Below are 26,506 nucleotides of genomic sequence, written 5' to 3'. Positions count from 1 at the left end.
AATTAAAATGTAAGAGTAGTTATAAAAAATTATAAAGAGGTGACATTATAAAAGCTATAAAATTATAAAAACTGGATATGGAATATCTTTAGCAGTCAATGCTGTCAGTAAGGATGAAAGAGTGGGAGAAGTTGTTTCTCCTTCAGCCTTCAGTTCCTAGCTCCTAATTTATGATTAAACTGATGCATTAAATTCAGCAAAGACTTTTCTTTTTCTCAGAAGTTAACTTGAACTACACTTGGTGGGTTTTGCTCCTCTGTCTTCCAATTGATGCAACACCATGAGATCTTAATACAAACACAGCTGAAAGATCAATACCGTTTTTTTCTGATTTTATCTTTACCCATTAATAGATATTTCAAATGTTGCAGAAACCAAATTACATACTTTTTCCACATTGTGAAGTGCTTATACTTTCTGTGTTTGTCACGTTGTGTGGGTGGAGATGGTGAGGCAGGACGCTTAGACCCAGGTAGAAGTAAAGTGATGGTTTAATGATGAGTAAGTCCGAAATACTCTACAAACAGTCAAACAACCAGGCAGCACGGCAGAACAGAATCCAGGGTTCAGCACTGGTAGCAACTGGCGAAACGAATGGACGACTGACAAACAGCTAGACAGCATAGACAACAACAGACGACTGGCTTGACACATGACAAGGACCCGACAGAGACACAGGTGACGTTAAATACACAGAGGGTAATCACAGAAACGAGACACACCTGGGAACAATCAAAGGGAGGACAGGACAACATGGAGACTCAGAAACAGGAAAATCAATATTAATACACAGAAAAACTCAAACCATGACAGTGTTATCCATACAGGTAGCCTTTAGTACAGTAAAATATTTAAGTTTTTATTAAACTATTTGTATTTGTTTTGGTTGACATAATGAGTCACTGACAACTTTCGTCATAGTACCAGCAGGAATTTAAAACTACTTTCACCCCTGTGGCTAAGACCTTCCTCTCTGATATTTTTTCAGATGGCAATAGTAGGACTGGGAGGAGGTGGATAAATTGACGTTTTCACAGATTAGCTGTCTCATATTCCACTGTCAATATATAGAGACACTCTTAAATATGTAAAAAAGATCGCTTTAAACCCCACATTCACAGTCTGCTTTGTTCTTGCCGGTGACCTATTTAAACCAACCCTCTTCAACATAATGTTTGCTTATAAAAGGTTTTATGAAATTTTTCTCAATTTGCTCTTTGCTAACTGTATTTTGCTTTTTCAGATCAAATAATTTCTACTTGGCTATGCTACTTTTCATGCTGTTCCTGTGTATGCTCCCCACCATCTTTGCCATTGTGCGATATAGACCATCGGAACACTGTGGACCATTCAGGTAAAATCAGAAGGCACATGTGCATCTGTTTATACAAACCGTACAAACAGATGTTATTTGCTGTTGAAGGATATTATTGTCAAGGTCTAATTTTTAGTTTATTTTTTCCATTGAAAAACTCTTCATTTTGAGAATACCACACAGCATTGCTGTGATCAAAAGCTGTGAACGGTTGTGGAAGATGGCCGCTCTTACTGAGCCATGTTCTGCTGAAGGTTTCTTCCTGTTAGAGTTGCAGTATGTAAGTTTTATTGAAAAAAAATTTGTTTTTTTACACATTTCTTAAAACTGTCACCATGTCGTGACTGTATGGTATGAGCACAATAATCTGTGAAAAATATCAACACCATCCAGCCTCTGCTACTGGGTGAGAAGCTGGGAAGGATGGGTGTCAACGACTCAGTGATCTCCTGGGTTACTGACTACTTGACAGGCAGGCCACAGTTTGTCCGTCTGGGCAGTGTCCTGTCTGATGTGGTGGTCAGTGACGTAGGAGCTCCACAGGGAACTGTGCTTTCTCCCTTTCTCTTCACCTTGTACACCACTGATTTCCAGTACAACTCTGAGTCATGTCACCTACAGAAGTTTTCTGATGACTCAGCGGTTGTCGGGTGTATAGGGGATGGAGGGGAGGGGGAGTACAGGACACTGGTGGACAGCTTTGTGGAGTGGTCTGAGCAGAATCACCTGAGGCTCAACATTAGTAAGACCAGAGAGATGGTGATTGACTTCAGAAGGAAGAAGATACCTTCACGGCCACTAAAGGTCAAAGGGGAAGTGGTGGAGGAGGTGGAGGATTACAAGTACCTGGGAGTTGTAATCGGCAACAGACTGGACTGGGCATCTAACACTGACGCTGTGTGCAGGAAGGGGATGAGCAGACTCTATTTTTTAAGGAAGCTGAGATCCTTTAATGTGTGCAGCAAGATGTTGGAGACCTTTTATCACAGTGTTGTTGCCGGCGCCATCTTCTTTGCTGCTGTGTGTTGGGGAAGCAGCATCAGAGCCAGCGACTCTAATAGACCAGACAAAATCATCAGGAAAGCTGGCTCTGTACTGGGACTAAGGCTGGAGTCCCTGGAAACTGTGGTGGAGAGGAGGACACTGAAGAAGGTTCTGTCTATTATGGACAATAAACAGCAGCCTCTCCACCACATAGTGGACAGACAGTGGAGCTCCTTCTCACATAGGCTGCTCCAGCTCCGCTGTCGTAGGGACAGATACAGGAAATCCTTCCTGCCACATGCCATCTCACTGTACAATAAAAGCTAAATCATTGTTCTGCACTAATCAGTCCAATTTTGCACAACTGCACTGTGGCACACTTGCTGTACATATATTTACATATACATATCTGCATTTTTTGAATCTTGCAAGGACTGCTCTTAAGTTGCTTCTTATATTAACAGCATTTTATATTTTTACAATTCATAGTATTTTATATTTTATTTTATCTACAACTACTACTCAGTGGTAGTTGTTATTGTGTCTTGTCTCTAGGCTGTAACTGCGAAGTAATTTCCCTGCTGGGATGAATAAGGTATCCTAATAAAGTATTCTATTCTATTCTATTCTATTCTATAAGCTCCTCCGCCCTCTGCCTGAGCTACTATTGGGACCTAGAGAAATGCATTGATTCTGGTAAAAACAACCAATCAGAACCTAGAGAAATGCCTTAGCACTGCCACTCAGTCTTGTGTATGTGCTGCTCAATTTGGTAATTGCATGGAAACAACTTACTGTTCCAGAAGAACTGTTTATCCACCGTCATCAGTGGCAATATTAAGCAGATGATTCATGATGGGCTCTACTATTGAGGGGAAGGATATGTAGCACATACACAGGCCTGATTGGCAGCGTTAAGACCTTCCTCTTGGCTTTGATTGGTTGTTTCTGACTGAGCTGTGTATTTCTGTGGTCAGTACTGGGATCACTGGGAGAAGGCAGAGGAACTTGATTTTTTTCCATAGATTATCTGTCTCATACCATACTGTCATGACAAAGTGATAGTTTTATTAAATATGTAAAAAAAATCTCTATTTTTTCTAGATGTTACATACTGCAGCTTTGAAGAGGAGCTTTCCCTCTCTATGCTAGGGAAAGCTAGCATAGAACCCTCATGCTCTGTATGAGGGTTTGCTGTAAAGTCAGCAACACAACACTAGCGGTTTTCTGATTTTCCAGGAGGAGGAAATGTTGCTAGTCAATGACTAGATTCAATCGGTTTTCTTTGATAGAAACTTGTTGTGAATTTGTGCCATATAAATAAATCTGAATTGAATGTAACAGTTGTAAAAGATATAATTGACTTGACATCTTTCAGTCTTGCATGTTTTATAATTCCTCTGAAAGAGCTAATTTGGGTAAAAGTGCTGAAATGTGTGTTTCAGTGGCCAGGAGAAGATTTATGACATCATCTCAGATACAGTGGCATCAGACTTCCCACTTTGGTTCAGTAAAGTGATGAGTTATGTCACCAGCCCTGTTGTGGTGCTGCCAGCAGTGCTACTGCTATTGTAAGATGCCTCACACACTAACATGACATTAAACAGATCATGTCTCATATATGTCACACACGCCCAGCCCCGCCTGCATGTTTATTCATACCAGTGAAAGCCTTCACTTCTGTGTGTGTGTGTGTGTGTGTCTTTATACATGTAAATATATACATCACTTGCTGCAACATTCTTTTTTCTAAAACATATTTGTATTTTTACCATTTGTGTTTCAGTATGCTGATATATTATCTTCAAGCAATTGCCAGATCCCTAAAATTTACTAACAACCAACTGAGGATTCAGCTCCAGACTGTAAGTTTTAAAATAGTCACCATGACAGTTTGCAAAAAAGCGTTTTCTGCCTTGTATTAATTTTGCAAATTAACAGTGAAAAACAGAATGTTTGGTAACACTTTATTTGATGGGGTGTGCATAAGACTGACATGACACTGTCATGAACATGGAGTCTTTATAAATGTTGTCATGAAGTGTCATTCAGTAAATGTGTGTGTCTGACACCATGGATGAGAAAACCAAGAGAGAGGATGTGTTGAAAGACATGCAAAACTTGTTGATCAATGTGTTCTCTTTTATCATCTCAATAAATAAAATAAAAATTCATAGCTATATATATATAAATGCATAAATAAATTAGCTGAAAAAGAATAATCTCAGGGTCGGGGAGAACATCAGCTTAATTTTGATCTCCTGCACCAAGTGGAGCGGGAGATCAACTGGTGGATCGGGGCAACGTCTGCAGTGTAGCGGGTGCTGTACCGGTCTGTTGTGGTGTAGAGAGAGCTGAGTCAAAAAGCAAAGCTTTTGATTTACTGGTAGATCTAAGTTCCTATCCTCATCTCCATAGATGAGTTTTGAGTCATGTCCAAAAGAACGAGGTCACAGAGACAAGCGGCCGAAATAAATTTTTCCTGTAAGGTGTCTGGGCTCTCCCTTAGAGATAGGGTGAGAAGCTCAGATATCCAGGAGGGACTCAAAGTAGAGCCGCTGCTCCTTCACATCGAGAGGAGCCAGTTGAGGTGGCTCGGGCTTCTTTGTCAGGATGCCTCCTGGACACTTCCCTGGTGAGGTGTTCCCGGCATGTCCTACCTTGCCTGGGAACACCTTGGGATTTCCTGGATGGATGGATGGATGGATGGATAGATGACTGCACTTTCACACTCACATGCGTAATACAGATAGCACAATAGAATTCAGACAGTAATGTTAGCTATGTTGGTTAGCTAGATTCAACAAACATGCTTTTTCTACCCCCCACACATACATAATGGATGTTGATGTTGTTCCAACATTGCTGTTGTAAAATTGCTGCTGTCATTTTGTTTTAAAAATGTTCTACAAATCATCACAAATGTTCTAGAAATTGTTCTAAAAATGCTTAAAAATTTGAAAAATGAAATATTTCAAATATGAAATAATTCTTGTGTCAAATAAAACACAGCAAAAAGTATTTTACAAAACATTATTCTGAATCAAAATGACAAAAGTAGCATGAAAACAGTGATTCTAACACGGGTGCAAAAAGACCCACTCTTGGAAGACTGTATAGTCAATAACTCATGCATCAGAGGGGAAAACGCAAAAGAAAGTAAATACATTTCTTGACAAAAACACATATGAAGAAAAGGAAAAACATACAGGCATTTCTTGATCGAAAACATGTGTAAGGAAAAACAAAATAACATATATTTCTGCTTTTAATTTTTAGTTATGTCAGTCTTGGTCCTCCATGATTTTCACCATATTGTTCCTACATTCATAAATGTCTGTATTCCAGCCTAAATATTTAATTAGTTTAACTGAATATTTAGCTTTCAAATTAAATGCGCTAACTTAGTTAGGAAAATAAATGTTTAATTTGCAGCTAAATATTTAGTTCCCAACTAAATGTTAAGTCTGAGCTAAATATTTAGTCTACAATGATCCACCCATCCATTTTCTAACACCCTTGTCCCTAGAGGGGTCAGGAGGTGCTGGTGTCTATCTCCAGCTAACGTTCCGGGCGAGAGGTGAGGTCACCCTGGGCAGGTCGCCAGTCTGTCACAGGGCAACACAGAAACAGACAGGACACACAACCATACACACACAAAATAAATATTTAGTTGCAAATATTTTGTTTGCTAACTAAATATTTAGCTCCAAATTAAACATTTTTCAAACTAAATAGTTAGCTCAGATCTATCTATTTAGCTTAATAACTAAATATTTAGCAAACAAACATATTTAGGTTGAAATCTGTATTAGTCAAAGAGTAGCGCCAAATAAATTACAATAGGCCTTTGAAGTGCTGTTGTTGCTTGGGTCTAAAAAAGAAGATATATTTATGGAAACTGGCACTACACTTAAATGCTGATGGTTCACCATTAAAAAACACTTCTGATTAGGTAAAACTGTGTACTTAAGTTTTTGTATAAGGGACATTGTTTTTTATAAGAAAATAATTTGAATGCAGTCCTGCTGTGCACACAAACAAGCACATATCAAGAGCCCCTGCAGTTTGCTTATTGCTGTGGAGTTGGAGTTGAAGACGTCATCATACACCTGCTTCAACAAACCTACTGTCATCTGGACAAAGCAACATTTACACGTGTCTCTACTTCAACACACCTGAGTCAAATAATGAGATAATTAGCAGGACTTTGGAGAACTTGACTGCACTTAGGAGGCGATTCAGCTGTTTGATTGAAGTGTGTTGGACCAGGGAGACGTCTAAGAGCTGCAGGACAGCGGCCCTTGAGGACCAGGATTGCCAGGATCTATGGCTAACTCACAAACATAAAATCAAGACCAACCCTGACCATCTTCATAAGTCTGTCTTGCAAAACAGTGTCTTCAGTCAGAGACTTCTTCGTACTCACTGTAATACAGACTGCTACAAGAGATCTTTCCTGCCAACAGTAATGACTACCTACAACAAGGGTGCTCAAGGCCAGTCCTTGAGAGCTACCGTCCTGCAACTTTTACTCCAACAGATTTGTTTGATTCAGGTGTGTTGGAAGGGAAGCATCTGAAAGTTGCAGGATGGTAGCGCTTGAGGACTGGACTTCAGCACCCCTGATCTACAAAAACTCTTTGAAGAATTTGGATTAATATGAGTTACAATATTTTTTTCCCCTTTGGGATCAATAAAGTACTTTTGAATTAGAATTTTTAATCTCTTCTTAATCAGTCCTTGAAAAAAGACATGTAGCCAGTGCAGTGTATTGTTCTTAAGACAAAAATAACAATTGATGTTGAATTTCTTTCTTTCTTTGTTTGAATTTTTCCCCCTCCCATCTTTTTTAGGAGCGGACAGAAGACAAGAAAAAAGTATTTCAGATGGCTGCAGGTATTTTATTTATTTATTTTATTTTTTGTTTTTTTGAGTTGTGTGGGGTTTGTTCTGATAAAACTAGTGTTGTGATTGTGTTTCCACTGCTACTATTACAGCAAGGCTGCAAGTCCCAGAGGCCTCAGCTGACAAAAACCCAGATCAGCAGGAAAGTGACATCCCAAACCAGGAAGCTTCCATACACACCTCATCTCCCCAGCAAAATGGCAGCATTACAAACGTTCAGTCTCCTATTAATCGTAGTAACAGCATCCGTACCATCAGCCAATCAGCTTCTGGAGCTGACCTGAATGAAGGATGTGTGTCTGGATCTGTCAGAAGTCCAGCTGTGATCATACTACCCAAACACCAGGTGGAACACTTACCGAACAGGTATTACACACTTCATGATAGTTTTGCTAGAATTTTCAACAAATTAGAACAAAGTCTATAAATGTCTTGTAAATGTATTCATACCTCTATTTTACAAGTTACAGTAAAAACACAAATTTGAATGGATTTTATGTTAATGATCCACACAAAGCAGTGCAAAAATAGAAGCAAAATAATTTTCTAAGGTTCTTATGGATTAAAATTTTGAAAACTGTGACATGCAGTTATAATCCTAAAGCTCAAGAGGTATAGATACTTTTGCAAAGAATTCAGAAATTAATTTCATTTGCTTTTGAAGAAGTGCTACAAAGAATGACAATTATTTGTTACCAAAACTTTTGAATGTTTTTATTTAGGAAAAGGGAGATTTCTATCAGTTCAATTCACTTCAAAATTACTGTCATCATGTTAAGAATATGTCAACTACCCTAAAATAAATTCAGTTTTTAGTGCAATACCATAATCTCACATAGAAAAAAGTAAAAATGTCCAGGCTTTATTGTTAATTTAAAAAAACACCCAAAAGAAATAACTGTTACACAAATTGACAAAGCCACACCCAAACTGGCTAATTTCACAGCCAGAGACCAGCTTGGAACATTCTCTTCATATAACTTAAGAATTTATGTAATTAAGCAGAATGTAAGACTCCCACTGTGCTATTTTTTAAAATTCCTACTAAGGTTTACAGTACAAACACCATCACAATATTTCATCTCAGGATGCTGCAGACAGATGTCCTAGAATTATTACCACTAGATTATTTTAAAGGAATCCAGGACTAGTTGAACAAGTTGGATTAAATATACTGTATATTTCCTATTACCTAAAACATTGCTGTTTGTGATATACCAAAACTCATGATTACCTCAAAAATGTGTATCTTTAGTTATATTTTTCACCCATGGAGGTCGCCATTTTTTCACCAGTGGGTTGATGACGTCATCAGGTCCATTCTCTACTGGAGTCTACAGTGTAAACACAGGAAGGCTAACTTTACCCCAGTAGTTGTTTATCATATTGTGTTTTACTGGTGTAATTTTAGATAAAGCCACACTGTGTTGTTTAAAAAAAAAGAAGAAGAAAAGAAATGAGGTGAATTTGGAAAATTCCCCTCATGAAAGAAAGAAGGGCCCAGTGCCAGAGCCGGAATGGAACACAATTTCCGAAGGACCTAATCTGTGCCCGCGACATTTCTCCACAACACTTTCAGTCATTTACATAATTCTAACCCTATTTAAGAAGCTGAAGGCAGCAACAGCAAAACACCAGCTCCTACGGCCAAGTCTGTCCTCTTCCTCTGTTTGGTCCTCCTCATCTTCATCACCTCTTGTGATTTCTGCATTCCAATCAATTTCAAAGAGCTCTGGTTCAAATTGAAAAGGTATGATAATATGGAATGAAAATAGTCTCCAAACACCTGTGGGTGTGTGTTACGGTCCAACCAGTAAGGCACAAGGACAAAGGCATATATAAAAAAATTGTTTCTGTTTATTTTTAAAAAAAATCTTAACAAAAGGCTTTCAACAACAAATCTAAAAAATTCCGCAAAATGGGCCCCAAAAAAATCAACTAAGGCAGGCCTAACTCAGGATAACAAAGCAAAAATCGACCTCACACAAAGAACACACAGGCTAGTCTACACAAACGAGGAGGGATGGAAAAGGAGACAAACGATGCATAAACATACACAACTGTAAAAACAAAACAACCTACAACCAAACATATTTTAGCAGTTGTGCTGTTAGTAGAGAGGCAGATTCTTCAACATCAAGTCCCCTGCTTCCAGCAGATTTGGTCCACTTCCTGGTTTGCCTTTCAACCAGTCCTCTCCCAAAGCCAGTCCTTTAAACTGAGCAAAACAAAATAGTTAATGATCCAAATAAAACATAAGGTGTTTACTAAATGTGTGTAACCACAATAGTAAACAACATAATGCAATAACCACCACAAAGAGTGAAATTCTAAATATATTGTATGAAAAACATTTAAATAAATACTATATAATATATCTTGTTGAAAAACAGAATATTTCAGTACTACTTTATAATACTCCAAAAGTGTTTATAGCTGTACAACTTTCACTCAGCTGCATCACATTTACTTGCATACAATACAGCATGTGGAAACATTACCTGTGTCTCTATGCTAAAACCATTTTGGTGACCATTTGTTGAAAGTAAATTACAAACATTTACCCGTAGTTTGACCACTGCTATATGGCAGAAAGAAAGTTTGATGTCACAAATATAATAGAGGCATCATTCCATTTATACTGCAGAAAGATGACAAAAGTGTTTCCTGAGTTAACTTTAATGTTCACCTCACTGCACACAAAGGACAGATGAAATTTGTAAAAGCACCCTAATCTGTTGAATCTTTAACAAAATAGAATCAAAGATTAACATGAGTTGTTTCACAGCTACCTAAAGTTAACAGATAAAATGTCTTAAAACTTACATGGATGTTCAAATATTTACTAGAAGCAATTACCAAAAGAAAACGCCATAATGCTGTGAATTCAAAGAAGACCAAGGCCAGACTGATTAATACATAATGCATAATACAGATTAAGGATAAACCATAATGTCTACCAACACATTAATTAGTGTTGTTGTTAGGAAGGCAGGTTCCTTGGTCCGGTGGACGGCTCAGTTTGAAGCTGGAGGTTTTGGTGTGGAACGTCCCTGCTGCAGATTGTCTGAAGATGCAAGGAAAAGTACAAATAGACAGTGTTAGAAAATGTATGTTGATTTTCCTGTACAACTGATGCACTGACAAACCTGAATTTGACCAAACATTACTGAACCTGAAAATTGCTTGTATCTTCACAATGTAAATGTAGAATTTTTTTCTTTTTATGTTGACAGGTTCCGACTGGTATTTAGAAAAAAAATTCCATGACTTTTACATGACTCTCCATGACCTTCAGTATAATTTTCCATGATCCACATACAACAGGTTTATCGAGAAAAGTATATAACTGACAGACTAACCCCACCAAGTTGTACTATGGCAAACATGTAAAAGTGTAAAGCAGGGAGATGGGGAGAAAACATAAATGACACAAATGTGAAAATGAAGCCCACACAGAAAGGTATGAATTGAAAAGTGCCAATATATTGACTGAGAAATCATATGACAATAATTTTATAATCAATAACATGTTAGCAGTAATGCAAACACAAGATTGCACATGTATATAGAACTAACTGCTTCTACAAAAGTTCAGAACAGACAGGCACACACACTGCAACACCACTGGAGGTTTACTTGATGATTAAATAAATATATGTTAATAAAATAGAATAATAGGTACTGCAGTGTACGCAGAGCATTACAAAAACAAAGAATCTCTTTGTTTTTGTTCTCACTGAGAACCAGCTCTTTACTATTATTCATATTTTTACTACACTACCTGGCCAAAAAAAAAGTCGCCACCTGGATTTAACTAAGCAAATAGGTACAAGCCTCCTATTGGATAAGTTCTGCATAGGCGATTATCTTTCAGCTGGCAACAAGTTATTTAACCCCAGCTGATGCAATGAGTAACTCCTCATTTCTTAAACAACCATGGCAAAAGACACATCCTGTGGTCGTGGAAAAGACGTTAGTCTGTTTAAGAAGGGTCAAATCATTGGCATGCATCAAGCAGAGAAAACATCTAAGGAGATTACAGAAACTACTAGAATTGGGTTAAGAACTGTCCAACGCATCATTAAAAACTGGAAGGATGGTGGGGAACCATCGTCTTCCAGGAAGAAATGTGGTCGGAAAAAAATCCTGAATGATCGTGATCGGCGATTACTTAAACGTTTGGTCAAATCAAATCGAAGAAAAACAACAGCAGAACTCAGGAGTATGTTTAATTGTGAACGCAAAAGAATTTCCACACGCACAATGCAAAGGGAACTCAAGGGGTTGGGATTGAACAGCTGTGTAGCCGTAAGAAAACCTCTAATCAGTAAGGCTAACCAGAAAAAAAGGCTTCAGTTTGCTAGGGAGCATAAAGATTGGACTCTGGAGGAATGGAAGAAGGTCATGTGGTCTGATGAGTCCAGATTTACCCTGTTCCAGAGTGATGGGCGCATCAGGGTAAGAAGAGAGGCAGGTGAAGTGATGCACCCTAGTGCCTACTTTACAAGCCTGTGGGGGCAGTGCTATGATCTGGGGTTGCTGCAGTTGGTCAGGTCTAGGTTCAGCAACATTGTGTGCCCAAAGAATGAGGTCAGCTGACTACCTGAATATACTGAATGACCAGGTTATTCCATCAATGGATTTTGACCTCCCAAATTGAACGGGCATATTCCAAGATGACAATGCCAGGATTCATGGGGCTCACATTGTGAAAGAGTGGTTCAGGGAGCATGAGACATCTTTTTCACACATGGATTGGCCACCACAGAGTCCAGACCTTAACCCCATTGAGAATCTTTGGGATGTGCTGGAGAAGGCTTGGTGCAGTGGTCAGACTCTCCCATCATCAATACAAGATCTTGGTGAAAGATTAATGCAACACTGGATGGAAATAAATCTTGTGACACTGCAGAAGCTTATTGGAACAATGCCACAGCGAATGTGGGCTGTAATCAAAGCTAAAGGCAGTCAAACAAAATATCAGAGAGTGTGACTATTTTTTGGTGGCGACTTTTTTTTTTGGCCAGGCAGTGTATTATTCATAGTAAAGAGCCGTTCAGAAAAATCGTCTCGTTCTTGAATGTCGCATCACCATGTTTCAGACTTTGGTCACAGTATTGTCGTACGTGTGACACAGGACCCGACTTAGGAGGGCGTTTGCATTTATTCTAACAGTATGTAAATGTATCAACAGAGAATAACACTTAAAAGTTCAAGAAGTACTTTCATTTGGAGTTTAAAAAAGTGAGCTGTGGAGTGCCGTCAGTCCCCAACTTCCTTTTCCGGGTTGTACTCGGATTTCTGCAGTCATGAAACAACGATTCTGTATTTATATGAAACCGATGGGATCTACCTTGTTTGGTAAGTTAATGGTTTCCATATTTACTTGTATCATTTTCTGACCAAGCATGTGCTTAGAGCATAAAAAGCCACATAACTTGTTACGAACACTTTTTGTGGGTGTATCATGCACCGAACTTTGCCGTCCTTCATGTCAACCATGTGGCGCTTTTATCTCATGACTTCTCAACTTTGATTATAAGTTTGATGCAGCCAGAAATATTTTTCTGAGTGAAATGTCCTGCTCATTTTTTGCTTAGTGTTGTAGTTTCCTGAACGACAGTGTCAACATAATTGGTAAGCAGGTAATTAGGAGAGTTTGCGTACGGACTGCTTTGTTCATAGACTGAGGGCCATAGAGAAAACAAAACAACATGGCGTCAGTCCACATGTCTACCAAAAGTCAGGCGGAGTGGAGCTGCTGGCCAGCAAGTAAAAATGATAGGAAGGGACTGAATGCGAATTGGCTTTTTCTATTATCTTGTACAGAGCATTAAATGGTAACATTTATGTTTGAGTTGGACATTGTCCCTTTTAAAAAGCCAAGTTAGAGAAAATAAATGCATTAATACTTTATACTGCCAAATGTGCAAAGCTTACTGACATTTTCTAACACAGCAATGAGACGAGGCAGCTGGTAATGGGAGTTGCATTTAATTTTCCTTTGGGATCAATGAAGTACAGTATATTTAAATTGAATTATTTTTAGATCCATAGGAGGAATCTAACTAACAGCAGGATCTACGGGATCAGTAATTACTGAAATGCACTACTTTCTGAAAACTAGTTAATGGTTTCTTGTGAGTGAACAAAAAATCTTTAATGTTCAGTCTGATCCAGCATGTTGATGACCCATCCATCCATCCATCCATCCATTTATTTTCTTCCGCTTTATACGGGGTCGGGTCGCGGGGTTAGCAGCTTCAGAAGGGAGGCCCAGACTTCTCTCTCCCCAGCCACTTGTTCCAGCTCTTCCGGAGGAATCCCAAGGCGTTCCCAGGCCAGGCGAGAGACATAGTCCCTCCAGTGTGTCCTGATCTTCCCAGGGGCTTCCTCCCGGTGGGACGTGCCCGGAACACCTCACCAGGGAGGCGTTCAGGAGGCATCAGGCGTCATCAAATTAGGAGTCTCAAACCAAAAACTGGAATCAGGAACTGTTCAGAAAAAAATTGTATGCATAATACTTTGAAAACGTTATTAGCCTTTCTCTTCACATTATCAGGTGCAGTACTGTGTAAATATTGACTTTTAAATTCTTTGTCTTACTTTTTTAGCTGGGTCTCTGAGGGACCTGATCTGCTGTCTGAAACATTTTATCCCAAATCCTCTCAAACCACCAAGGTGAGCAGTAGAGTGAACAGGGTGGAGAGAAAAGTCTTTCTACTCACCAGCACTTTGTGACTGAAATATGTAGTAAGTATAAGCTCATGTACCTTTGGTTTGTTGTAGTTTTATTATCTTGTGTATGTGTCAACGTTCATAAGATCAGTTCTGGTGTAAATATTTCTTTTAAAATCATATTTTGAAGGAGAGGTTGGTTTTTAAATGCTGACTTTGCCTTGATTATTATTGTGAATGTCTTCTGGAAAGCCATTGTATTAAAATTGATACTGTGCTGTTTTACTTTGTTGAAATGAAGGCTTCATTACTTTCTTTTTGGTACATGTGTATGAATAAATGGGAATTTTTTTAAATCATATTGTGTCTCGGGGTAAGTCTTTAATGTTAATATTGTAAAATGAATGAATTTTACAGTATTCATTAATTTTACAGTACCACTTAAAGCACTTTTCCAAGTGTTTTAAGTGGTTGGTTGTCATAGATTTTTGTTACAAGATTGTATTAGGATCCCTAGGAAATGGAAGACAACTGTTCCACATGAAAACTTTGCATTCCAATGAAATTGCTGCTATATTAGCATTTCCACAGATCTAGCTGAACCATATATAGCATTTTATTTTGACCTACTCCGAATGTCCACTGAAAGTTGTCAGCAAATGTCCGCTGAACGTCTGTGTTTCATTTTTAGTCCGAAAAAAGTCGTCACGAACGTCGTCGAATTTCATTTTGACGTCTGGACATTCAGTGAATGTCGTCTGAACAATCAATGCTAGCTGGGCAGGTTTTTCATGACCGGTACGGACCCTGTTAAATGTCTATGTTTAAATGTTTTGCTGTGAAGGTTATTTTTGCAATGGTGCTTACATAAATGCATAAAATATTTATTTTTTAATTATACATTTATTAGTCGTTAATTATGTCAAAGTATCAATTGAAAAAGAATTTTACTGTCCTGTGAAAATCTAATTGAACTGAATATATTTTACCATCTACATTAGTCAACTTGAAATGAAGACAGACAAGAACTCCAGGTTTGTCTTGGGTTAGGCACGATGAGGTGCCTAACCCATCTTTTTTGCAGATGAGGTGTATATTTGTTCAAGGGCCAATGAAAAGGGGTCTTTGTGGATTTCATAGAGAACTAGACACAAATACAGTTTAATCTGAAGATTCTGGAGGCTATGTGAACATTAGTCTAAATCTTCATTTATGTTAAAAAGTCAACGTAAATAAGGAAGTACCTTTCAGTTTCTTGTGGTGAATATTTTCTAGCAGTTGCAGATGATGTTCCTGGCAGGTCCATGTCTACCTTCAATACTGCTGAAGCAACAAATTATGGTTTCAGTGATGGTGACCAACATCCAGATATGTTACCTGATCAAGGGTAGTGTACATTTGGAAATATCTGATTGAAGATTAATATGTAAATTAACTGCAGTTAAGTAGCTGTTTTCCAGTCTTATCTGATGCATGCGCCCTATTTACCCAAACACAAAGTAAATTATATACACAGCAGAGGTCCCGCTAGACTTTCTTGTTATCCGTCATTTTGACAGACAGCATTAAAAAAATGGTCATGTTCTATTTTTACCTGTCAAGTTATAACCATAGTAACATTGGCTATTTTAGCCAATGTTATTTTTATGCGGTTTTGTTAATATTCACCTAGTTGAACCGTGAATCCAGATCCTGTCGCACATAAAGCAGATAAAGGCATCTAACTTTTTCTCCATAGAGACAAAAACCACTGACTGTGGCCCCAATAAGTTATAGTAAATGAAATTAAACAACTCTACTTAAATTAAAAGCACTTCCTGCTGGGCTCTGAACACACAGCCTCACAAATTCCTCCTGGTTGCATCTGCAGAGAAATCTGCGTTAATTTAATTCAGTTGGATCTGTCTGATCCAAACTGATCCAAATCAAACCATTTGAGCTCTGCTAGCTTTTTATCCTCTTTAGTTTCCAGCTCCATTTGTTAAATCCACAGGATGAGTTGAGTTCAATTCTTCATAGTGGTGGAGCTGCGTCCGCATTGGTTGTGCAGTTAATTAGACTGCACATATTATGGTCTAATTAACTTCTGCACCTTTATTTATTTCCTCAAGATAAACTGCCAGCTCCTCTGGTTAGAGTACAAATGGATTAGCTCAACATTGCATTCTCTTTAGTTTTCTCTGGTCTAGAATGGAGACTTGAATTAAAGGAGCCATTTCAACCAAAGGTTTGAAATGTGCTTCCTAACCATCCTCAACATGCTGTCAGAAAGACTGGTCAGAAAGACTCATTTAGTTCACTGTCAATGAGATGAAATTCAGAAAGGATTTTTCTTATTGATTGATTTTAGTTGCCTCTGCGATGAGCGTAAAAACTATAATGTCTGCGCATGTGCACCATTCAAGGGTGTGAATTATAACCTGTCAAATGATGGATGGTTTTAAATTTTGTATATTTTCGTATATTTTTTTATACGACCGGAATATTTTCTGTCAAATACGGAAAATATTCCGTTAACGCAACCTCCGATACAGAGATGTATATCGATAGCAATATCAACAGGACAGAGGTTGTCATAGCCTTACATGGGTACTGATAGGTTTATTTTGTCCTAACCTGCAAAGAATCAGCCAGAGACAGGGATTAGTTTTCTTTTCTTTTCTGCAGAACAGGAGAATTGAGAGCAGACGCGACGAATCGCTGTCAAATACTGTCTGGAATCAATTCTGCCAGATCTTTCTTTGCATTTCTCTTTACTGTATAGAAAAAGCAGGTTGGGCTTCTTCACACAGTCACACAGAGAATTGACCAACCGTCTTTACATTCTGGAACCTCCTGTGGACATGCCCTTACAAGGGCATGTGACTGACCACAACTAATCAATTACATATGGAACTAATAACACATGAATGTTTTAACGTTTTTAGCTTCCAGGCAAACATCCTAAACAAAGTTAATAATATACTACAAAAGAAAGAGAAGTTAAGTAAATATAAAAAGAATAATAATATGAGAGTAATAATATAAAAGAATAATATGAAAACATAACTTGTAAAATAAACTCATAAGTAAATGAACAGGAGGATAATTTTTCTAACAGGTACATTGCAGAAATACTTAAGTTAGAAAATAGTATCTCTGAACACTAGGACGTTGGGGTAGACTGCCCTCAGTTTGCAGCAACATAGGGATTATTCTGCCCTCAACAGTTGCTGTTCCTATCAGTCCTATAAAAAACAAACAGAAAAGTTTTAGTAGACGGCTCGGAACTCCACCATCTATAACATGTGAGTCTTTACACTTAAAAAGTTCCAGTGCACTTTCAAATTCCAATTTACTCCTTTTCTCTCCCCTTTTGTTCTCGTTTCTTTTTTACTATATCGAATTACCTTTATAAAGAAATAAAACAAAATTATAATGTGCAATAACATTTTGTCTCGTCCTTGTAAACTTTGAAGTAGAATAAAGTTAATAAATTTCTGAACTCTATAGGTTTCACACCTAAATACTTGAACTTTGAATAACAAAGTGTCTCTATATCTCAGAGGAATTCTGACTACTCTTCAGGATGTAACCTGTGAACCTTCAAGTGGAGTAGAACGCTCCACTTCTGGGCACAACTGCCTCTGAACAGGGCTTCTGGCCGTGGAGTCAGAACTGTCCTCAGGTGGAAAGCTACTGGTCAGTTCCACTGGGGAATCAGGTGACTGCAGTTGATCTGGTCGATCGGTGGGCTGTGGGACGGCTTGCAGGTGTCTCTGATTCCGTCGTAGCACAGTTCCATTCTCTGTTTCCACCGTGTAAGAGCATGGCTCCTTGTATTTGGCAATAATCTTAGCTGGGGTTTTCCAACCTTTTTCACCGTCCAGTTTTATCCTGACTTTCTGTCCTGGTTGTAGTGTGGGAAGTGGTTGTGCAGAATGATGGCAGTCATGGAAGAACCGATACGCTGACTTTGTCTGATTGTCTTTTTGCCGAACCTTTTGTCTGTCCACCGGAGCAGCTTGCAACTTGCTCTCCATCATCTGAAGTGTAGTTCTAATCTCTCTTCCAGTCATAAGTAGTGCAGGGCTCACGCCTGTAGCAGTACTAGGGGTTGCTCTGTTGCACATCAAGGCCAAATGGGGGTCAGGCTGCTTCAAGATGTTCTTAACAGCCTGAACTGCTTATTCAGCAGCACTGTTTCCCTGAGGGTAATGGGGACTAGAGGCTTTGTGCACAAATCCATACTCTCTGGTGAAGTCCTGGAACTCGGTAGATGTGAACTGAGTGACATTATCACTGACCAGATCCAGTGGAATTCGCCACCTCACGAACATGCCCTTGAGTCGACTAGTGACATCACGACTGAAATAATTTGGCTCTCTTCTATATCTAGTGTCTCTGGAGTAATATTCAGTTGCGATGAGATAATTCTATCTCTCAAACTCTCACAGGTCTGCAGCAATATGCTGCCCGGGGCCCTCTGGTAGGGTAGAAGTCAGGAGAGGTTCATGCTTCTGGGTTGGTTTATTTTCTATGCAGAATTTACATGATGACAGTGTCTATTTAATCTCAGCACTGATGCTCTGCCACCACACAGCCATCCTAGCACGTGCCCGGCCCCTGTTAGTCCCTGGTGTCCTTTATGTACTGTAGATCTGATAGCACCTCAACCCTCTGCGCAGTCAGTCAGTCCTGATATAACACCAATCCATCCGTTTCTGAGAGATGTGCTCTTGCAGAATAAGAACAATGAAGAGATGGGTTCATCACCGTTTTGGGCAGCCATCCATTCCTGATGAAACTTGCAATCTCCTGCAGTTCATGATTGTGCTGAGTAACCACACAGATCATAGAGAGTCTTTGGGATGAGACAGGTGCATTTGCTACAATCGACTCAACATGTGCTTTTACCACATGATCTGTGGTCTCACCACTCCCGTGTCTCTGCGGCCTCCTGGATAGTGTCGGCCACCACCAACTGCTTGCCTGGGATGTGTTCTGCAGCAATACCTTAAAAGGCACATCAGGAGTCTCTGGCACCGTGGAGGGGCTTTGTCCAGATCATAAGTATTTATGAGCAGCACAAGTGGTTTGTGGTCTGTTTGCAGAAGGAAACTGTTCATTCCCTGAATGTAGAGTGCAAATCACGCACACTGCCACACACCTGCCACACACTCTTTCTTGATTTGAGAGTATCGCCTCTCGGCATCAGACATTTTGCGGGAGCAGAATGCCACTGGCTTTAAGCCGTCCTCATGTTCTTGTAATAGAGCTGCCCTTAAGCCACAGCTGCTTGCATCTGCGCTGATGACAGTTTTCCAATTTGCATCATAATATGCAAGAGCTGTGGCTGACACGAGCATAGCTTTAGCAGTGATGAACACCTGTTCTTGTGTGTCATCCCATATCCACTTGTTCTCTCTTCTCAACAGGCTGGTGATTGGATGTAGCTTGGTGGAGAGGCCTGGCAAAAATCTCCCCACATAATTAGTCAGACCCAGTACCTGACGGAGCTCCTCCACATTTGTGGGACACTGCATTTGCGTGATGGCTTCTACCTTGGTCAGGTCTGGTTTCATGCCCTCCGCACTGATGATGTGACTGAAGTACCGCGTTTCTGATTTGCTGAAATAACACTCTGCTTTGTTCAGTTTCAAGCCACTGTTCTTGATGGTCTTCAGAACTGCATTCAGGTGGTTGTCATGTTCCTCCTTAGTTTGTTCATAAGCGAGAATGTTATCCATGACTACGACAACACCTTCATGGTCCTTTAGCAGTGTGGATAACTGTCTTTGAAAAATTTCTGGAGCTGACTTGATTCCAAATAGCAGTTGTCTGAAGCAGAATCTACCGATGAGAGTTATAAATGTTGTCAGTCTTCTGCTCTTTGCATCCAGAGGGATCTGCCAAAATCCATATGAGGCGTCTAAGGTGGAAAACACCTTAGCCCCCGCCAGCTTTGGAGTGATGTCTTCCATAGTTGGTAAGATGTAGTGCTCTTGTTTTACTGATTTGTTTAGGTGTTTCAAATCCATACGTACTCTTACTTGATCTCTGTTTTACTTTTCGACAGGAACCATCGGGGCGCACCAATCAGTGGGCTCTGATACCCAACTCTAGCATACGTTTCAGTTCTGTTTCAACCTTTGACCATTCCGCCACCCAGTGGTCATTTTTATTAACCACATAATCTCATCTGTCCCGCTCATAAAATGCACAATATGCCTATAAACAATTTTGGAGTATTATAAAGAAGTATTAAAATATTCTGTTTTTCAACTAAATAACATCTTTGCCACTTTGGTACAAGCACAGTGACAAACATTCAGCGACTGAGAACACTGGATGCTGAGCAAAAATCATATGACCCAGCTTTCCACCAGAATTTAAACGCACCACCTGCGCACAAGTAAGAGGCTGTTGGAAGCATGGAAATTAATCCGGTTAAGAATCGTTGTGCATTCGTAACCGGATCTGTGCATAAATGCCGTTTTGTCTGTGTGTATCACTCGACTCGTGCGTGCTTTCTCAACATTTGTAGGAATAGGAGAAGGTTTGAATTCGGAATTACCAGATTTGTGAGGTTGTAGTTAAAAAAATTGTGTGTAGAAATTTAATGTTTGTAGAAATTGTATTTGTGTATGTGTACTTTTATTTTGTATTTATAATTTCTTATTTGTGTATGCATTTCACCACATATTTAAAAGTACCCGGTTTACAAATCATGTTTCACAGATACAACTATCCAAAGTTACACACAAAGATGCTTACACGGACTACAAATACAGTATTACACACTGTGAAGGTGTTTGGACACTATTTTCACTCCATATAATTACTTTACTCATCACTGTTTTGGCTGGAGGGAGTCAGGCAGTTGAACCTTTTGATGCCATCTACCCATAATGCATTGCAGAGTGAACATCTGTCATGTGACAATATTTTATTAAAATTTATAAAACCAAATCTACAGTATTATTATACTTTTTTTTTTTACATGTAAAATAAATATTTCCCAAATAAGGTCTATTGCTCCACCTAATTGTGGATTCTTTAAAACATTCTGGCTGCAGGGTTTCCCCCAGTGTACAGAAGCTTGCCCTACACCACCAGGCTAATTGTCGTTTGTTTATTTTATACAGGTTATTTTAAGACCCATCTATAATCATATTTTTACTCATTAGCTTCAACCCAGATGAGATTTAATTTGACTAAACTTTATTGGTATTGATTTTATGTATTTTACTGCGTTTTTGTGTTGAGCTTTTAATTCAGGTATATTGTTGTGTGCTTAGCTTTGTTATGTTATCTCCCATGTACAGCACTTTGTTTCACCTCTTTATGAATAAAGTTGATTATTTTACACAACAGTAACAAAGATAGCAAAGATGGGCTGTGGTCAGTTTGTAGTGGACACACTGAACTTGGGATGGAGCATGTTCCACCTTTCACTTAAAATATTCTATTTGGAAGGTGTTTTTGCACAACAGGTTTTTGTCTTCCCTTTATGCCAACAGTCTTTCCAGAGAATACTGCACCATCGTGCGTCATGAACCTCGAGGGGTGTATTCACACCAGCCCTGTTTAGTCCACTGTAATCAGACTCTAATTTGTTTGTCTAGAAAGTCAGATTCGTTTGGGGAGTGAGAATACAAATTTGAATTCCAAAATAGACTAAAGAAGCAAACTGAACCGCCTACCAACTTAGGTCTGAATCCAGCTGTAGTGAACTCTGAAGTGGTCGGAAGGCAGTGAGAATGCAAGCGGATCGGAGGTCAGTTGCCATGGCAACAGGTCTGCAATCTGTCACAGACAGCAAGGAAACGCAGAATGTAGATGTTTAAAGCTGTTTCTCAGATTGTTTTCCCTTTGATGTGGAGCACTGCAGCTGCTATAATTTTTAAAACTTTAATAAATGACAAAAACTGGACTAATTGCCTATATAATAATATACATATTTTACATATATCAAAACTTGAGAAATTTTCTCAGCTTTATGCCAAGTTCATAGAAATCTGGTAAAAAATAAGGACACTGTGATCATTTTTGACAGGTTCTTGCTCATTCCACATTGGAGCAGTTTGGTTTTGTGGACAGACTCACCGCATCAGTAATTTGCGCCTGCTGGCGTGTTGCTAGCTTTAGCAGCTAATAGGTGATGTCCAAACTAGTAATGTATATGAATGGAGAAATCCTACAAACGCTAAAATCTGACACTGCTCCATTTTTGTTTACGTTTTGTGAAGAAGGAAATTGCTCTGGTCTTCTTCAGAGGTTTTGTGTCAATTCCTTCAGTAATTCTTGGTGCAGTGCCCCCACAGGTGACGGGAGGAACAGGTTTTTTAGTTAGTTTGGGTCGTCTGACACAGTGCAGTGTGAATGTGAACCACAGCAGCTAAAAATTTTACAAATGTTGCAATTTTGGTAAACAAAACTAAACTCAACCGGGCTATCAGGTTTGAAAACACCCTAAAGACTTACTATATATATATATACTGTATGCTGACAGTAGTTATGCTTTCAGAGGTTTGCATTGAGTGTATAGTGAGACTGATGACAGTGCATATATCTTTGTGAACCAAGTTAAATATTACACACATTCTGGCATGCAGTTGGCTCATTGTCTGCTCTTGCAACTTGGGAAAGTGTAAATAAATAGAACATGATTACTGCACAAGCTGATTAATGTTGTTTTTCCCTCTTTCCCCCATAGTAGACCTCAACATTTCATTGGTGGCCGAAGTGGTTCCTGCAGATCCAAGTCTTGTCACCACATGGCATATAATCCGCCATCTGACCTTTCTAATGCAATCCACACTGACCCCTTGTACAGGAAAACCATTCGTTCTCTACACCCTGTTGAGGCTGCTGGAATCATTGCTGCACAAAATTATGGGGGGCACTGTGGTCCTACTACCCGCTATGTGATTGTTAATGAGCACAGGCCCCGTAAGAAGCTACTGTGCTCAACCACACGAATCCCAAGGCACTATCTCATGGAGGAGCCCAGAGAGATCCTAGAGCTATACCCGCGCAACATAAAACACTACACACCTCGCACCATTCACCAACAACATCCCCCCCGCTCCCACACATCACAGCAGCTCAGGAAAGAGGAGGAAGAAACTGGAAAAGACAGGAAAAGGACTTCTCTAGGCAAAAGCCTTCGGCCTTGTTCCTTGCCTGACCACCACCAACAAGCGCACTTCTATATTGGTGAAAGGTTAGATAGTTTTAGAGAAAGTCAGAGAGCAAGGTATGAGATGCAAGAAGATGATGAAGAGGAAGCTGGTAAAGAAGGAATTGACTGGGGAGATTTCAATTTACCGTCTCCATCTCAAACCAGTGTAAAAGAAAAAGAATCTTCTCACACACAAAGGCAACCTGTCCATTCTCCAAGGAGACAATATCAGTCCCCCACCAGAACCAGACACATGGGGTCTCAATTAAAGCCCAAGTTAAGGGGTCAGCTTGAAACTCATTTGACTGAATCTGACTCGGCCTCCATAGCATCCAGCAGTGACCAACAAAACAGCAGCACTGATCAATATATTCATGTCATCCACAGCAAAGAGCGCCATCTTGGATCTGATGTCAGGCAAGAAAAGATGTCCAAAAAGAAATCCAAGACAAACTTTGATCTAAACTACACAGAATCAAATGACTTGATCTGTTCCAATGTGTAACACTTTTTTTTGTCAAATTTAAATTTTGTTTGTTAATTAGTATGTATATCCTACTTGTTAAACTGCAACTACAAATAGTAAAAAAATAATAATTCTCCATTGGTTGCTATAAACATGTATGTGCATAAAAGATCTGTAACATACAATTACATGGGTTATTACAACAATGTGAAGTAACAGGTTTTGTTTGAGCTTGCTCTAAAAATATTAAGTTCTGTTAAATAAAATCGGTGTCTTCTTTGGTGAGTGTATTTCAGATTTTTTGATTTCTGCTATTTTTTCAAAGCTTTCAGGGATTTTGAGTTTTTTATGTATCAATTTAAAGTGAATAAAATATTTGCTCCATTTTAGTGGGGGAAAGTTTCTAAAATGCATTACCATACATTAAGCAAACTAAGGCAGCTCCAGATGAAAGCGGACTACTACTTCTGAAATGGCTATGCGCTTCCTAATAGTTACTGTCTTCTGGTTGGCAACAAATTATTTAACTCACTCAGATTATTCCTGCAGTATAAGAGTTTGGTCTGGTTAAGGAGAAGATGGTAAAGGAGAGGATGGAGAACAAAAAGATTTCTAGTTTTAAGGTATGATTTTCATTATTTTTACATGGTCAGAGCATATTAATACACTGAAAAGAAAATGTTCTACCTTTTCCATTCAAAAGTTGTTTAGTTTAAATGACTTTATCAATATGTACATTTGTTATGAGTGTGAAAATAAGGTTATAAGTTTAGGCTACATGTAATTGTAGGGTTAGTAACTAGCTAATCATAATTGCAAAAAGCTTACTCATTTTACCTGAATAAAATGAGTAAGCTCATTTTACTCATGAGCTTAGCTATGAAGTTTGTAGCTAAGAAGCTACGGACTTCTTAGCTTCTTATCTGGAAGCTAAGAAGTCCATAGACAGGACCGAATCGACAAAAAATTGCTGATCTTGGGCGGTTGGCATAAAACTGGTTTGTGACTGGACTGCTATGGTGTTTGAGGTTGAGGGTGATGGAGATGATGAGATGGATTTAGGCGACTGGCCTCCAGTGCATAACAGTGTTTCTCAACCTTTTTTTGTCTATTGATTTATAGATTAATAGTTTTGCTGTACAGAAATGACAAATAATAAAGCTGGTTCTTAATCAAATCCTAATGAGTCAAATTGAAAGTATCATGGTGTCACTTAACAGCATCATGACATTAACACTGGCATGAAAAATAATATTGAAGAAATAAATACATAAAATAAAATCTAATTAAAAACATAGATAAGTGATAAGTTCCTTACTGTTATGGTCAGTAAAATACATTTCTACTAGATGTGTTCTCAACATACCCACGGCACTTCAACAATATTAGCTTTAATCTGAAAATAGTATCTGTCTGTTCTTGCCATATCCCCTGCCCTGTTTTAATTATTGCTCAGAATAATTATTGGGTTCATATGGGTTCATTCCTCTGTATTTACTTTAGTTTCTTCAACTTGCATTTTGTTCTTCCTGCATTTTCATTTAGTTTCCTTTGATTAGTATTATCCTTTCTTCACTCATCATGCCATTCACCTGCTACTCCGCTTCATCATCTTGAGTTTCACCTGATCTGTCTTCATATAAGTTCTTGATTTTTCACTGTTCAGCGTGAATCCGGTGCTTATTCACATCTAGTTTGTTGCTCCGTTTTACGTCCGATTCTCCTGTTTGAGTTTTGCGTAACGTGCGCCTCGTTTTTTTTTCTTTTTTTTTTTTAACTAAGGGAATCTCATCTGTCCGACTCGTGTATCATTCAAATCCAAATCACTTCTTTGTTCTGTCACAATTATCGATTTATTCCATTTTGATTATCATGCTTCAAACTTTGCAAGGACTGACCACCGCGATCACTCGCTTCCTCATACACACAAAGCAGCAGGCCAGTAACCTTCCCATTCATACTTGATGACATCACGCCCACATCGACACGCTCGCCACCCAAGTGTCAAAGTCGTGTGCTCCTGTCATATCAATTACTTCTTTCATTCATATGGCTCTTACAGAGCCTCAGCAAAAACGTGTTTATGATTATTAACTCTGGTGTATGGGCAGGCTGCATAAACAGCAATTCAGGATCAAGCGTTGAGACTGCTGTGGAGCTTTGAAGACATCTCCATCTTTGGCAGTGCAGGTGGAAATGGGGGAAATTCCTTTATATTTATGACAAAATCAAATTATGCTGAATTATTGGGTAAGTATGCAAGGACATAAGAAGGAGAATAATCCAGCACTAAGAATCCTGAGACCTTGTTGGGATAGTGGAAAAGCTGGGCAGCAGATAAATCCTCTAGGGAAATGGGGATACAGGGAAAGAGGTACTGTGCTGCTGTGCCTTTTTCAACTACACATTTTTGGTTGTTTCCATATGTGAATGTAGACCTAGAGGTCCATAAAGAAATATAGCTTAATAAAGATAATAACTGGGTAGCTTTTGTAAATGATAGAATTAAAACTATATATAAATCCTTTACAATCCTTTACAGATGGTTCAAAAGATTTAGTTTCGGGAAAAACAGGATTTGCTTTCCTGAATTAGATATATTTATGAAGCAAAGAACATCTGACCATTTAGCTGTATATACAATGGAAATGTTAGCAATACTGATGGCATTACAGTGGATAGAGCAAAATAAGATTGAAAAAGTTCTTATATGTTCAGATTCATTATCATCACTAATGTCTATTTTAAATGTCTCATCTGAAAGTCGTATGGAGTTTGTATATGAAATTTATGAAGTTATATTTAGAATGACACAAGCTCAAATAAAGATTAGGTTTATGTTGATACTTGCTCATAAAGTTATAGAAGGGAATATATGGCAGATCATTTAGTAGTGACAAGATTGAGGCTCGGACATACAGTATTAAATAAAACTACATTTGATAGGAAAACATCCAACAGGTAGTTGTGAGTGTTTGTCACTCCA

The 26,506-nt window shown here is 38.8% G+C and overlaps 1 protein-coding gene across 7 annotated transcripts in view; it reads left to right on the top strand.

The window, feature by feature from the left end:
• The window catches only part of tmc3 (transmembrane channel like 3), an 85,276-nt gene extending 59,654 nt beyond the window's left edge, over window positions 1-25,622 (top strand). For 2 of the 7 annotated variants that reach the window (XM_028014244.1, XM_028014245.1), the window contains 6 exons: window positions 1,244-1,354; window positions 3,745-3,870; window positions 4,086-4,164; window positions 7,156-7,198; window positions 7,300-7,573; window positions 22,587-23,805. In XM_028014244.1, coding sequence (XP_027870045.1) covers window positions 1,244-1,354; window positions 3,745-3,870; window positions 4,086-4,164; window positions 7,156-7,198; window positions 7,300-7,573; window positions 22,587-23,559 — 1,606 coding nt within the window. In that variant the 3' untranslated portion in view covers window positions 23,560-23,805. The other 5 variants (XR_003595106.1, XM_028014241.1, XM_028014243.1 and 2 more) reach the window with 5 other exon arrangements.
• The last annotated feature ends 884 nt before the right edge of the window (window positions 25,623-26,506 follow it).

This window comes from Xiphophorus couchianus, chromosome 4, assembly GCF_001444195.1.
Source record: "Xiphophorus couchianus chromosome 4, X_couchianus-1.0, whole genome shotgun sequence".
NCBI classification, from domain to species: Eukaryota; Metazoa; Chordata; class Actinopteri; order Cyprinodontiformes; family Poeciliidae; genus Xiphophorus; species Xiphophorus couchianus.
This window is presented reverse-complemented; position numbering and strand designations above follow the sequence as displayed.